This window comes from Numenius arquata, chromosome 8 (genome assembly GCF_964106895.1).
Source record: "Numenius arquata chromosome 8, bNumArq3.hap1.1, whole genome shotgun sequence".
Lineage (NCBI taxonomy): Eukaryota > Metazoa > Chordata > Aves > Charadriiformes > Scolopacidae > Numenius > Numenius arquata.
Window position 1 is genome coordinate 12,489,601 of NC_133583.1, and position 13,781 is coordinate 12,503,381.

The window sequence follows — 13,781 nt, forward strand, 5'->3', positions numbered from 1 at the left end:
GGCACAAGCAAGGTACTGGCCAGGGGACCTCGTCCCTGTCCTAAGCCTCCTGCAGCTCCACCTGCGATGGGCCCTCAAGCTTTGTGGCTGGAGACTGACAGTCCTCAGGCTGCCAGCTCTCGCCGCACCAGTGCGAGTTGGGCTCTGCCACTGTGCCACTCCCACGGCTCAGCCTCTGCAGCTGCTGGCCTCCCCACACTGCCTTTTATTTATATTTTATTGATTTACTTCATTCCGGAGTTTTGCTCCAATGGCAGCAGCTTCGTGATGCTCTGGGAGACCCAGGAGGTAGAAATGCAGTTTAAATATTTCAGTGAAGCCTGGTGTCATGGAAGGACAGTAAGAAGGGAAAAGCCTAAAGACGCGTTCACGGAACAGGGATGGGGATAGGCACCTCCAAGACCCACCCCTCTCCCAGCCAGCCACAGGTCTGCACCGCACCCCCTCTCTGGCACATTGCTAATGAGGTGCTTTGAGAAATTAAGGTAACCCTTGTAGTGTCATAAATGAAGCACAGGGAGTAAGAAAGCAATGTGCCTAAAGAGACTGGCCGAGTGAAGGTGTCAGGGATGTAACTGGGATCAGCTCACACCTGTGTCTTCTCCAGGTGTCTCCCCAGGGCCAAGCACACAAAACCTGACAGGCTTTGTCCAGTCTGGTCATGCCATGAACCTTGGTTGATGTTTGAAAGATGCTCCGGTTTTCTTGAGCCTTTCTGGTGACATGCCAGCCCTGTGGCTCTCAGCCATCCTTGCATCTCTGCTGGAGGCTGGTGGCACTGGGCTGGTGGAGGCACAGCACGGCTTGTGAAGGGAGAAGACAGCACAGAGGGCCTCGAGCTGGGCTGCTGGAGCTTATTAATTGTTTTTGTTCAGCACTTGGTGTATCTTTCAATATTCATCAGCCCGTGATGAAGGAGAGCTCAGAGCTATCGTTAAATATTGATGGGCCAGGCAGACTCACAACAGGGCTTGGCAGGCTGCCTCCTGCTCACGCTCCCCCCGGCCCCGGCGAGACTCCCAGCTTGTGAAGATCCACTTGGCTTTCCCAGGAAAACCCCCATGTGCCTGGCAAGGTGGGTAAGCCCCAAGGAGGCAGCGGAGAAAGGAGGACTCCTGCCTGCTGCCAGGTGGAGGTGAGAGCCCGCAGAAGCACCCATGCAGCAAGGCAGCCACCAGGCAAGGTGAGAGCTGCCCGACATGCCAAGAGGTGCGGGGGACCACCTGGTCACCTGGAGATGGGAAGGCGGGTGGGAGCATCACTGCAGCAATACGCAACAGCACCTGACACCAGCGTGCCTCCTCCCTGTATCAGCCTACACAGCCAGCAGCTGCTGAGCATCTTGCTCCCTCCTTCCCAGACAACATGAACGCACACAGGCCAAACCAGAGTGACAACATCCCACAGGTGGCTCCTGAGTTGGCTGGGTCTGGGTGGTCCCACATCCCTCTCATATTTGCACACAGACAGGCAAGAAAATGCTTGACTACAGACCCAGCGTCAACATTGCCACAGCCAACACCAAAGCCATCACTGATGGCATCCCTAAAGGACACCAGCTCGGGTCCACGTGCTCAGAAGAGCCTGGGCACTGTCCTACAGCCAACCTCTCGGATGGTCACTCACCTTCGCAAGAGCAGCTTGGGGTGATTCTTGCTCTCCAGGTTCTTCTCAATGAGGTCGGAGAGGAGCTGCTTCAGCACACCTGTGGCATACTCCATCTCGCCCTGCAGCGCCGTCATGATGAGGGAGGCCACATTGCCACGATCCCGCATGGAGAAGCTCCGCTGAGCCTCCAGAGTGCGGATGAAAGTCAGCAAGAAGTGCTTTTTGTTCAGGAGCTGCCCGAAGAGGGTCAAGGACTTCTCCACATTCGCCTGGACCTGCAAGGATAGAGCAAAGCTGGGAGATAGGCACGAGGGGGAAGGTGATGAGAAGAAGGGGGCTGGGCTGCACAAGACCCTGGATTCACCCTCATCCCCAAGAGGAAAGGATGAAAAAGGGTCAAAAAGCAGCTGGATTTGCTCTCTCCATGCTACCAAGGTTCCTCTTTGGTGATCACTCTCGGTTCCCTACAGAAGTATTATCTAGCTTGTAATATCTCAGCATCAGTTTAACACAGTCTCAGGGCATCAATGTGTATATATATATATATATATATACACACAGACTTCCGTACAAAGACTCTCTCCCACGCGTGTGCAGGCATATACATGCACTTCCCTCCCATAAACAAACACTCTTTCTCTCCCAAACACACACACAAATTACAATTTTCAATTTCAGCTAACAAGCAGCTCAATTCCCACCCAACTCACTGCAACACATGCTTCGGGTATTGCACAGAAAGCAAATAAAGCCACAACTCCGAGCTCCACCAGCAGCAAACCCGTCTGGTTTGGGGTGGGGCTGGATTTCAGACAGGGAAGCAAATAGCATAAACCTGGCTCTGCCCCACTCCAGACACAGCCTGAAATATTCCCTTTCCTCTTGAGACGTTTGAAGGTGTATTTGTGGCCATACTTGGCCATGTAGGACTCAGCAGGGATTAGGTTGGTATGCTTTCATCCCCGCACTGCCATTGTCAACCCAACTCTGGTCAGCCCTGACCACATTACTTATCAGTAAAGAACATTTTTACAACACAACGTTTCCCCATTAGAAAAGATGGTTTCTTCTGAATAAAAGCCTCACTGTAGTAAAACGTCAATTTTAATTATTTTTTTTCTTTTTCCTCCCTTGTCTTCCTGATTGGGAGAATAAGTGAAAAATTTCATTTCATGTCGATATTGGGAGACAAAACAACACTTTTCATTTCAAAACACCAACTCAAAGAACAAGGTTTTGACACATCAAATCATTTCATTTCAATCAAAATGTTGGATCACAGCTCTTCAGCGAAATTCCTCGTGGTTGTAACTTCCCCGTCCAAAATACTCTTCCTCACTGGACAAAAACCCCCTCTTCCCTCCCAGTCCTTCTCAATACTGCGATATGAGCCCCTAGGTGCCACTGTCACCCTCATCAACCAGGTGAGCGGGAATGTCTGCCCCAGAGCATCCCAGAAGGGCGATGGGGGAGTGACAAACCCTCTATGCCCCCGTCCTCGGGGTTCCTCTCACGGGTACCACGTGAACAAGCAGGCGGCTCAATTTCCCTTGATGCAGGTCAGAGCATAACCTCCTGCTAGGAACAGAAATGCTTCAAATAATGCTTTCCCAGAGTCCCTCCCTCCAGACAACTGCAATGATGCTGGTAATTCAGGCAGATGCCTGTGGTTCAGCAGCATCAGCTGCTCCCTATGGGGATGCAGAGATGCCAGTTGATTCCTCAGCGCGGGAAGACCCAAGAGCTGGCTGGAGCACAGTGGCTGCGCTGGAGACTTACCAGACCCACCAGTAAAACTGAGGCACAGGGAGACGTGCTGCATCTCCACCCCTACGCATTGCTCGTACTTTTGCAGCCAAGACCAGGCAAAGGAGACCACAGGACAAGAGGCTTTCTCCCTTCGGTGGAGCAGCAGGATCTTGATAAGATGGGAAACAGGTCTTGTCCAGCAGTGACCATCCCATGGGAGCCTTGGCAGGGAGCACGGGAGGACCCGAAAGCCCCATCACAAGCAGCAAAGCAATGCCTGAGCCCCCCACGTGCCTGTCGCCTCCCTGGGCCCCTTTTGTTTAACTTGCTGATCATTAGCAGAAATAAATGAACAATACTGAATTAAATATTTAATCAGGCTTAAATTTGCACAAAGCAACAAACCTCCCCCTCAAAACCTGAAGAGAAAGGGAGCTGGTACCGACAGCCTGATGCTCGCTGCAGATTAGTGTGTGCATGAGCAAGTGCCGTTTCCTTCCCGTCACTTGCAATAGCTAATGTTACACTCTGAGTAAAGAGACAAATAAAAGCAAACCTGATTAAATTATATGAAGCTTACACAACTGTAGTTGCTTTATTTAATCTCTTTTGAGGATTTTTTTTTTTTCTCCTTTGCAACTTTAACCTCTTGTTTCCCAGGTCAGGCTGAGCTGGCGTGCTCTCTCAAGTGGGAAGTTTTGAATTAGGAGCTGGAAGTGGACAAACTCCCATCCAGTCTACCATAGCCAATGAAAAATTCCTCCTCTAATACCCTTTTGGATACCCTTTCCACCCCTCTTCTCTTTAGAGAAAATCCTTAAGAGCAAGAGCAGAGGTGAGGGGAGAGCCAGGCGTTTGCAGAGACAGGAAGGGCTGTGCCCCAGGGAGGGCTACGCTGCAGCTCTGAGCATCCGGAAACCTGAGCTGCAAGGGGAAATCCATGGAAACGGGGTCCCCACCACCCTCCAGAGCTGGGATTAGGGAACAGGGAAAGAGAGCAGGCAGAGGGCCAGGGCCTCGAGCTGTAGCCATGCTGGCGTACAACACCAGCACGTGCACTTGCAGTTGGTAAGAGCTTGTTGCATTGTAATTAGTGACTGTGCATCTTGCACCAGGGCCGATTACTTCTCCTAAATACATTGTGAAGCCCACGTCGACATTAATTACTGTGCCAGGTCAACAGCGAGGGGAAGCTAAGGTCACCCCCCTCCTTTCTCTAATCAGGAGTGGCCTCGGCAGCCCAGCAAACAAGAAGCCAATTGCTGTGCAATTGCACGCACTAAATTAAACAGACGTGGGGAGGCCGGGAGAGGAGAGGGAGCTGGTTTGGGGAGCAGGGGAAGGATGCCAAGGATGGGTTCTGCATGGAGAAATGGAGCCAAGCAAGCGGCGATGTCGGACAAGCCTGCTAGAAATGAGCGGCCGGTCAGGCATCAAACAAACCCAATTGAATAAAGCAAGTGCTGTAGAAAATGACAGCAGCAATGATATTAATATAAATATTGATATTAATGTCAGAGAGCACAGTAACCATTTGGCAGCCGGTCTGCATTTGCGTCGGCTGCCACGCAGCGAGATGCTCTCTGCCAGCATCCAACCAAAGCATCTCTCCAGCCCTACGCTTGGTGCACGGGGACTCGGGCAGGGGCATGACCCTACAGAGACAGACAGATGGTACCACACCTCCATCTCCTTCAGCACAGGGTGGTCTTCGATCCCCGGGAAGAGAACTCTCATGGCATAGGTGCGGTAATCCAGAAAGGGGATGCCAGCCCCGTCCAGGTCGTTGGTCAGCTCGTTAATGTCAGTCTGCAGCTCAGCAAAGGCTGGGGTGGGAAAAAGCAGAATTAAGCAACACATTTCAGAGTCCCAGCACACAGTATCAGCACCCAGGCTCTGCCGTACCCCCCCAGCACCTCGTGGTGGGATCCCCCAAGGCGTGAATCAGCTCTGCATCCCTCCCCATGGCAGCTGTGATCGCTGTCCCCACCTCACAGATGGAGAAGCTGAGCTGCAGAGGGTGGGGGTGACTTCACTAGAATAAATTAAGTGGCAGATTTGGGAACAGGATCGTGGGTCCCAGGGGGTTCAAATCTCCCCTTCTCAGCACTCAGCCTCCCAGGGATGCTGGGGGCAGCAGGGAACAGCAAGACTTGAACAAAGCCAGAGCTTCTGGGAGAAAATGTTAGCCTAAACCACAAGAATGTCCTCGTTTCTTTTTGACCTAAATACTACTCGAGAGAAGAACTTAAACACACCCACCCCAGCACCTCCCGATCCGAGCAGAGGCAGCTGTAACTCCCAGGGGAATGTGATGCAGGAGGGTCCTGAACCTTTAATTGTACCTACAGGGAAAAGCTGACTGGAGAGGAGTCCTGGAGATGCACCAGGGAAAGGGGTTGGCGGGGGGAAGAAAACCCTCAGAAAAATCAAATTAACGGCACTTTAAAGAGAGCTGAAAGCCAGGCAGAAGACTGCAGGCTCGTCAGCTTGATGAGAAAAAACAAACCGTCAGCTTGAAAGGCATGCTATCTTATCTGTAACTAGTGGGACTAGAAAAGAGAAAAGGCAGGGAAGAGATTGTGCCTTTTAATTAAAAGCAGATCCTTTTATCTGCCAGCTGTGGAAGACAAGACACCAACCCCTCCACCAGCTCCCTCCCCTCTCCCTGTCACCAGTGCCATCCGCAGGCATGTAGGGATGGGGATTTGGGGCAGCGAAGGGTTTCTCTTTCTTTCCCCTTTTTATTATCTTGTGCCTGCTCCATCCACAGCGCCCAGGCTGGCTGTGGCTGGCAGGGTTGGGGCCTCGGAAGCCAGCTCAGGGGGATAACGGGCAATTAGGTTTTATCAGCAGGATCATACAAGGAATTCTGTCCAATTTCGCAGCATCCGTCTGTCACATAACGAGAGACCGACTGCCTGCTCACAAGCAGCCCTTGCTACCCTCCTCGATTTCTTTTCTCCCATTCGGAGAAACAGAGAATTCCTTAACTGGAAAAATCCCCAGATCCCACCTAAAATGAGCTCGCTTCCCCTGACAAAGGAGTTTTGCCCACTCCCACCTCCCCTCTGGAAAGCAGCAGGGAAAGGCTGGGTACACACTGAGCCCTGAGGTGTTATGAGCCCCTCCAAGACCCCCACATAAGCAGCACATGGATCACTCACCCTCTTTGCACTCCAAAGCCACCCGGGACTCCAAGTTATCCATCTGCAGCTGGAGGCGTTTCAGGGTCCGGTCAGCGTCCCGGGACTTGCGCTTGTAGGCGATGAGGACAATGATGATGATGAGGAGGAGCAGACCACCCCCACCGCCAATGCCGATAATGGCAGGCAGGGTGAGCAGGCTGTCTGAGTAGATCTGCAGCGTCCCCGGGGAGAATTCGAACCCTCCAGCCTTGATCTGCACCATGGTTGGGGGAAAAAAAAGTACCTGGTGTCAGGGAGCACGAACTCAAGGCAGCTGTCCCCACTGTGCTAGGAACTGAGGAAATACTCCTAGCCTGGGGAAAGAAGGATGTGGAAAACCGTAGGGACGGCAGGAGCAGCATGGCACACTTTAATGGGATGCAGGACATACTGCTGGAGCGGGCAGAGAGTTTGATGTCTCATTCAGACAACATTACAGTACCAGATGGGATGTGAAGCGAGTTCCCTCATGGGTGGGGAGCCTGGGGGGGGACAGTGTCGGGTCCCTTTCAACCTGGCAGGGTCCTGGAGCGTGAGCACTGCTGCGCTACAACCCCACAAACAAAGGAGCCTTCCTTATGGTGTGAGCCAGCAGCAGGGGGAAGGGGCGGCAACCCCCCTACAGCCTTGGCACAGGCTCTGCCTTGGCACCCAGCAGGGAAGGGAGGTTGTTGGCAGGGCCAGCCAGGGCCACCCAGGGCACAGGAATGCCCAGATGAGCATGCTGGGGAGGTGACAAAGTATTTGGTCCTACCAAACATGTAATTAGGAAGAGCGATGCCCAGGGAGAAGGAAGAAGGTGCCCGAGGACGCTCCTGCACACGGCACTGGCTATTGAGTCCTCATCTGGGGATGAGCATGCAGCAGGGCCGGTGCCAGGATAGAGACTGAACCTCTGTGACACATGGGACACGAGAAACAAAGGCACCAGTGCTGGCATTTACCGTGACTTTGTGCTGGCCGGTGAGGTTGGGGGACTCGCAGAGGAGCTGGGTCTCGGAGACGGTGAGGGTGCAGGGAGTGTCTCCAATCAGCACTGTGTAGTTGAGGCGGGAGTTACCAGCAGCCGGTGGGAGCAGGTTCCGGCCCTTTGAGGGAATAAGGAACGAGATTGTCAGTTCTCATGCAATGGGGAACACATAGAAAAACCCAACATAAAGAAAATTCATGCTCTCGCAGTACTGGACTTTGCCCCAGGAGAGATAAAAAGCCACCTCCGTGGAGGAATATGTCCCTACCCCTCTGCCCCTGGCTGCACACTGCCTTACCTTGAGGATGAGGGGAGAACTGGGCTTCAGTTCCAGCATCCCCGTGGGGCTGAGTGGCTCAAAGACAGGGTCTGGGTAATAGACGAAGTTGGTGGTGTTGACAATCAGCAGGGCCTGGACGTTATCCATGACGAAGCCGATCTCATCTGGGCGGTCGCCGAGCTCCGGAGGACTCCGCACAGGGTTGTCGATGGAGGGTGCGTAGCACACCATGGTGGTGTCGTTGTAGACGGTGCAGTTCTGCAGGGGGCACAGACCAAGGTCAGATCCAGCTCCCAACAGGGAGATAAGGATGGGACCCCACAAGGATCTCCTGCAAGCAGCAGCTCTGGACACGGGGTTTAGACTCAGGATCTCCTGTCCTGTGCTGTTACATCAACAGGCACCACATTCCACCCCAGGGCAGAGAGACTCCTGTCTGCAATGGATAAGCGAGCAGTGGCAGGTGGGAGCCCACTGGGGATGGGATCTTTCTGTTACTATCCTGCAGATATCACACAGATTTGCATGCTCAGATCTTAACTTTCTCCTGTCAGCACCCAGCTGAAGGTCCTTTAGCAAGATCAGTGCCTCTCTTTAGGTGGCAGCTCCTAGACCCCAGCCCCTCCAGGCCATCACACCTAATGGGTGAGGGATCCACTTTCTGCCCTGCATTGTAGAGGGACAGCATCCCTCCTCCTTGTGCTCTCCCCCAGCTCCAGCCAGCACTACTTACGTTCTCCCTTTCAGAGCTGCAGTACTTGGCCCGGATCCTGGGCTCTTTGATGGTGGCCAAGTTGGTGCCAGTCACAGTCAGCAGTGTCCCACCGCTAGAGACATGGAGATAATGGGTTAGGAGAGGCAGCCTGGCACTGGGTACCCACTTCCAGGAGGGAAGTGCCCATCCTCACCCAAGCCTGGGTGCATCATAATGCCCCAGGGACCTTTCATCCCACCCAGATGTCACCACAGGCAGCAGGAGCTGGAATTCACCAGCACCAAATCATCTCAGCTGACCCAAGGAGCAGCTAGAGCTATAAAACCTGCTAATTAACACCAACATCCCACGCTGCGACCAGGTTTGGGGTCTGAAGGCAACTCCCAAGCTAAAGGAGACTAAGCATCCATGATGGGAAAGCATCCCAAAGAGGAGGAGGTTCCCTCTGCCACCCTTTTCTCCACCATGCAGGCAGCGGGTGGCAGGGCAGGCTGAACCCTGACAGGTTTTCTCCACAGCTTGGTGTTAAAAGCCCCACAGTCCCGGAGAGCTCGGCCATGCCCCTGGGGAGCTTACTCCTCATCAACACCCTGGGGAAGGTTTCCCTTGGCACTAGCGCTTAATGGATTCCTTTGCCTCCTCTCCAGCCAATTCAAACCTTTTAGAAAAATATGTAAACATTTCAAAAAATCCCCCGATGGGAAATATTTTAATTTTATTTGCCTCCGCCAAATGTCAAGCTGAAATTAAGCAGATCCAAAGCGCTCTCTGCTTTTGCCCCCTGCCAGGCTGAGCACTGCAGGCCAGGAGTTAGCAGGCCCCCAGTGCCAAGCCATTGTTCACACTCCTCTTGCCACATCTCTGGAGCATGGCCCAGTGGCTATCGCAGCAGCACTGGAATGTATCCATCAGGATGGGGGGAACCATATGGAGAAGAGTCCCCTGCATCTCACAAGCTCCCTGCGGGTACCCCACGATTCACCTGTTGATGCTCCACTCAGGATCGATCTTCTGGATGGTGGGGTCCTCCGTGTAGTTGTACTTCACCTCCGGGTTGCTCAGCTCTGCCCGGTTGATGTTGATGAGGATGGGGGAGCCGCCGGGGGTGTGCCCGGGCGGAGTCCTGCATCGGATCTCACGGGCGCTTCTCCTGGAGCAGAAACACACAACTTGTCAGAGCCCAGGCAGGGGGGAAGCAGGGGTGGCCAGTGGGGGGCCAATGCTGCCTGTAAGTTCCCTGCCCTAGTCCCTCTCCCCTTCTGAAGCTGCTGGGGGGGGGGGAAGAGAGAAAGGAGGGAAAAAAGGAAAAAAAAAAGAAAACAAAAAAAACCAAGAAATGAAACAAAAGGCAGCCGGGAAAGGCTGAGCAGCTCCTGAGCGTTCCCATCATGCGGCTGCTGCAAACAGCAGCGATTAGGGCTGATAACCAGTAATTACCACAGGAAAATATTTAAAGAGCCGCTCCATTATCATCCCTAATCTAAAAATTATCCACTTCATGCCTCAGGGCTTTGTGCTTTTAGAGAAAAATCCCCGTTCTTTGGGCTCTTCCTGCAGCCCTGACACACAGAGGTTTCAGGGGGAAATGCCTCTGGCCACCCGCAGGCTTGGCTCCCAGGGTCCCTGCTGGCCCCCAGCTCGGGCTCCCATCCACTGCTCTATCTGCCTCTGGAGGTGCCCATCACCCATCCTTCTTCACTCTCTGTGCCCTCACCACGAAAAAGCGCAGGGACGTCCCCCGATGGTCACAGAGACGTTGCTACCAGCGTTGAGGTGGCTGCCTTCGATGGCGATCCAGGTGCCGCCGGAGAGAGGGCCCCGGGCTGGGACCACACGGGAAAAAGTGGGCGTCTGTCAAAGGAAAAGAACGGCCCTGAGCTGGAGACCAAAACCCACGTCCCCAAGAAGCCCTGAGTGTGTGATGGGGCCGCAGAGCAGTGGCAGTCTCAGAGAAATTCAACCAGCACAACCCAGCGCCTACCCAGAGCATCCTCACCTGCCCCCCAGGGAAATGATGGCTAGTTTTCTACCTGGCCTGGGAAACTGCCCCAAACCACCCAGGACCAGCTCTGTCCCCCAGCACGGGACTTACCACAAAGGTGAAGCTCTTGGGGGACGTGGCTCGGTAGCTGGGTGAGCAGTCACGGATGCACACTTCTACCCGCGCCTCATGGACCTTGCTCAGGCTGGCATCTCCGATTTCACACACGATCCTAAGGGATGCAGGGAAGAAGCCCTCAGTGCCCTGGCACCAAGACACTCCCTGTGCCATGGTTGGAATGGACCAGCTTCAGGAAGGGACAGATCTGACACCAAGCAAAGGTCCCAGGTGCCAGCAGGCTCCTGAGAAACCAACATGGTGGCTACTGGCACTGCCAGCCCTGGGGGGAGCTTCCCCAAAGCCTCTGGGCTCCTCCCAGAGCAGCCACAACCAGCAGGTACTTTTCTCCCAGTTCAGCCCAGTCAGCTCCATGTCTTCTGCAGCCACAGGTAGCATTTGAACATCAGCATCCCTGTCCCCCACCCACCAAAGTCATCTGGAGCGTGCCCACCCCTCGCTGGGCACTTACTGCTCGGCACTGATGTACTCGCTCTCGATGGGGATGCAGACCACTTTGCCGACTCGAACGCCCCAGCGAACATCTTCAAACTTCAGGCCCAGGTTCTCTCCAGTGATGGTCAGACGGGTCCCTCCTTGCCTGGGGCCAGTCTCAGGGAACAGCTAGGAGAGAGCATGGCCCATCAGCCAAAGGAGCAGAGCCACTGGGACACTTCGCTTGGGCAGGCTGCAGCCCGGGCAGCCATGGGATGTGTGTTGCTCCCCCACGAGCAGCAAGGAGCAGATGAGTGGTGACAAATGCCAGCGCATCCATAAGGAGCCTACAGAGTAGGAAAGACCTCCCAAACAACAACTTTGTTCATAAATTTGCCCGGAAACAAGCCAGAAGATGCCAGATGTGTCCAAGCAGAGGCTTGTGATTTGAACACCCCGCTACAGATGGAGTCGCCTCACAGGTGACAAGGACACAGATGAGAAGGAGACAGGGCAGCATCAGCCATGGCTCCAGCTGAGCTGGCAAGGAAGCACATGGAGCTGCCTGGCTTTTGGCCAGGCCCCCCGTACACAGGGATGAGGTCCCCAAGTCCAAGATGTCCTCAAAGGAGAAAGCATCCCCACCAGGTCCCTGCATATGGCAGGCAGGGAGGAGAAAGGTTTCTCTCCGTCACCAAACCCTGTGCCAAGCCTGGCCAGGAAGGGACGGGACCTCACCCTCGTGCTGCGCCTCATTTACCAGGATGATGATGCCCAATAAAGCGGGCAGGTGTGGCCTGACAGACGGCGGCGGGATGAGGGATGAACAGAGGCACGGGCCCACTGCTGCCTCCAACCAGGCAATTACAGGCAGTTTTACACCAGCGCCCAGCGGCCACAGGGCCCAGCGCCCACCTGCAGCACTAACTGGGATGAACAACAGGGCTGGGGACCCCAGCTGGGTCTGGGGACACGGCTGGGACCCTGGTGACACTGAGACAGAGCAGGGGAAAAGGCAGCTGCGGGCAGCAAGAGAGGGAGAAAATAATGCAGGCTGGGTCAGTCCAGGAGGAAAGTGCATCCCAAAAAGGGACCATTTTGTCTCAAGTGATGCTCTCCTCCTGCAGCCCTGGCAGAGATCCCCCTCTAGCACCAGAAGGCATCTCTGCCAGCGCCAAGCCCAGCGCCTGGGCAGGCTCAGGCTGCGGCCATGCTCACGCCGTGACCCAGCACGTGCGAGCTCTTTGCATTCCTGGCAAATCTGGGCAGCTGCAACCCCGGAGCCTGAGCCAGCTGGGGCCTCCTCCTCCTCCTTTTCCTCCTGCACAGGGCTTACTCCCGGACATCACCCCTGCAGTGAGGAAAGGTGGACGAGCGGAGAGTGGGAAACATGCAGCAGCGGACATTGTCCACATCCCCAGCCCCAGCAGGCTGCATGGAGCCAGGGGCTGTTTCTGCACAGCCCTGCCACAGCCATCACCTCTGGGGTTATCTCTGGGTTTGCACTGGGCTGATCACCTTCAGCACACTCAAAGGGGGGCAGCCGCTCCCCCTGCGCACAGGCAGCCTGCGGGACATGTCCTGGGACAGCATCAGAGCTGGGACTGGCACCTGGGGCCCTGGCTCCCGCTGAGGCAGCCTCAACTCATAATTTACACAGTGACAAAACCCTCCAGGGCTGTGGGGAACCACTGTTTGCCTAAACCCAGTGCAGCCCCTGCCCAGCTCCAGGATTGGAGCTCATTATGGCATCCGCAGCCAGCATCAGGTTGGGTCTTCCCCCTAAATCGAGCTCTGCCAGGGCTGCTGGCAAGAAGCGGCTGTTTGTTTGGTGTTTCTAAATGAGTGTTAAAAGCTGCTCCGCCGTGTTTGATTCCCCCTCCTCCGTGGCAAAGCTGACAAGGGCCAAGCGTTCGGGGAGAAAAGAGCCCGGGAATGAAATGACATCGTTGGCCGCCCAGTGCAGGGAGGTCACGGCTAAACAAGGTGTTGCAGGAGGAGGGAGCTGACAAGGAGAATGGGGAATGCTCAAGCTTCCCCTTTCCCCCCTCCACTTCCGAACCCCCGGCCCCAACAAACATTGCCGCTTTTCTGCTAATTGGTTTCACAGGGTCCTTTTACATCAACAAGTAAACGGCTCCGGTGGTGCAAGCAGTGGGCTCGCTCCCAGCTCCAGCAGCAGGACCAGGAGCTGCCGAGGCTGAGAGGTTCCCCCTTCCCAGGGGAAGGGATATTGCTCTGAGGGTCACAGCCAGCACCGGGCAGAACCTCTCAGAGGTTTGAAGGGGCTTGTCCCCACAACTGAGCAACAGGTAAGTGATTCTTCACTCCAAGGGTGAAGAATCACGGTCATCTCCAAGCCCAGCCCCACCACCCATGAAGACACCTGCACTCTGGTGGGCTGGGCAGGAAGGAGGCTCCAGCTCCTCCTGAAACCCCTGTAGAAGACTCTTTTCCCCCAGCACCCCATGTTGCCCTCTTTGCACCAGGCTGCTCTCTGAACCATTTCCAAGCCTGCCCACAGCCCGGGGCGTGGGACAGGGGTTGTGGGAAGCAGCAGGCTGCTGGAGGAGCATCACATCAACAGCTATGCACAACCACACCATCCGCCAGCTCCCAGGGGACTAACACAGAGCAGCACCAAGGTCAAGCCCACCTGCTAACAGATCTGTATCTGCTGCACCTGCAATTACTGCAAAATTTCATAATGATTCAGGGCGAGAGAGCTGCTACCAAGG

At 54.8% G+C, this 13,781-nt stretch overlaps 1 protein-coding gene across 3 annotated transcripts in view; it reads right to left on the bottom strand.

Moving 5' to 3' along the window:
• PLXNA1 (plexin A1) overlaps positions 1–13,781 on the bottom strand; it is a 102,780-nt gene that overhangs the window by 20,972 nt on the left and 68,027 nt on the right. For all 3 annotated transcript variants that reach the window (XM_074152553.1, XM_074152551.1, XM_074152552.1), the window contains exons 12-21: positions 11,081–11,232; positions 10,603–10,723; positions 10,225–10,361; positions 9,493–9,660; positions 8,529–8,622; positions 7,814–8,053; positions 7,490–7,633; positions 6,525–6,759; positions 5,041–5,183; positions 1,627–1,883 (exon numbers count right to left, since the gene is read on the bottom strand). In XM_074152553.1, coding sequence (XP_074008654.1) covers positions 1,627–1,883; positions 5,041–5,183; positions 6,525–6,759; positions 7,490–7,633; positions 7,814–8,053; positions 8,529–8,622; positions 9,493–9,660; positions 10,225–10,361; positions 10,603–10,723; positions 11,081–11,232 — 1,691 coding nt within the window. The remainder of the gene's footprint in view (positions 1–1,626; positions 1,884–5,040; positions 5,184–6,524; positions 6,760–7,489; positions 7,634–7,813; positions 8,054–8,528; positions 8,623–9,492; positions 9,661–10,224; positions 10,362–10,602; positions 10,724–11,080; positions 11,233–13,781) is intronic.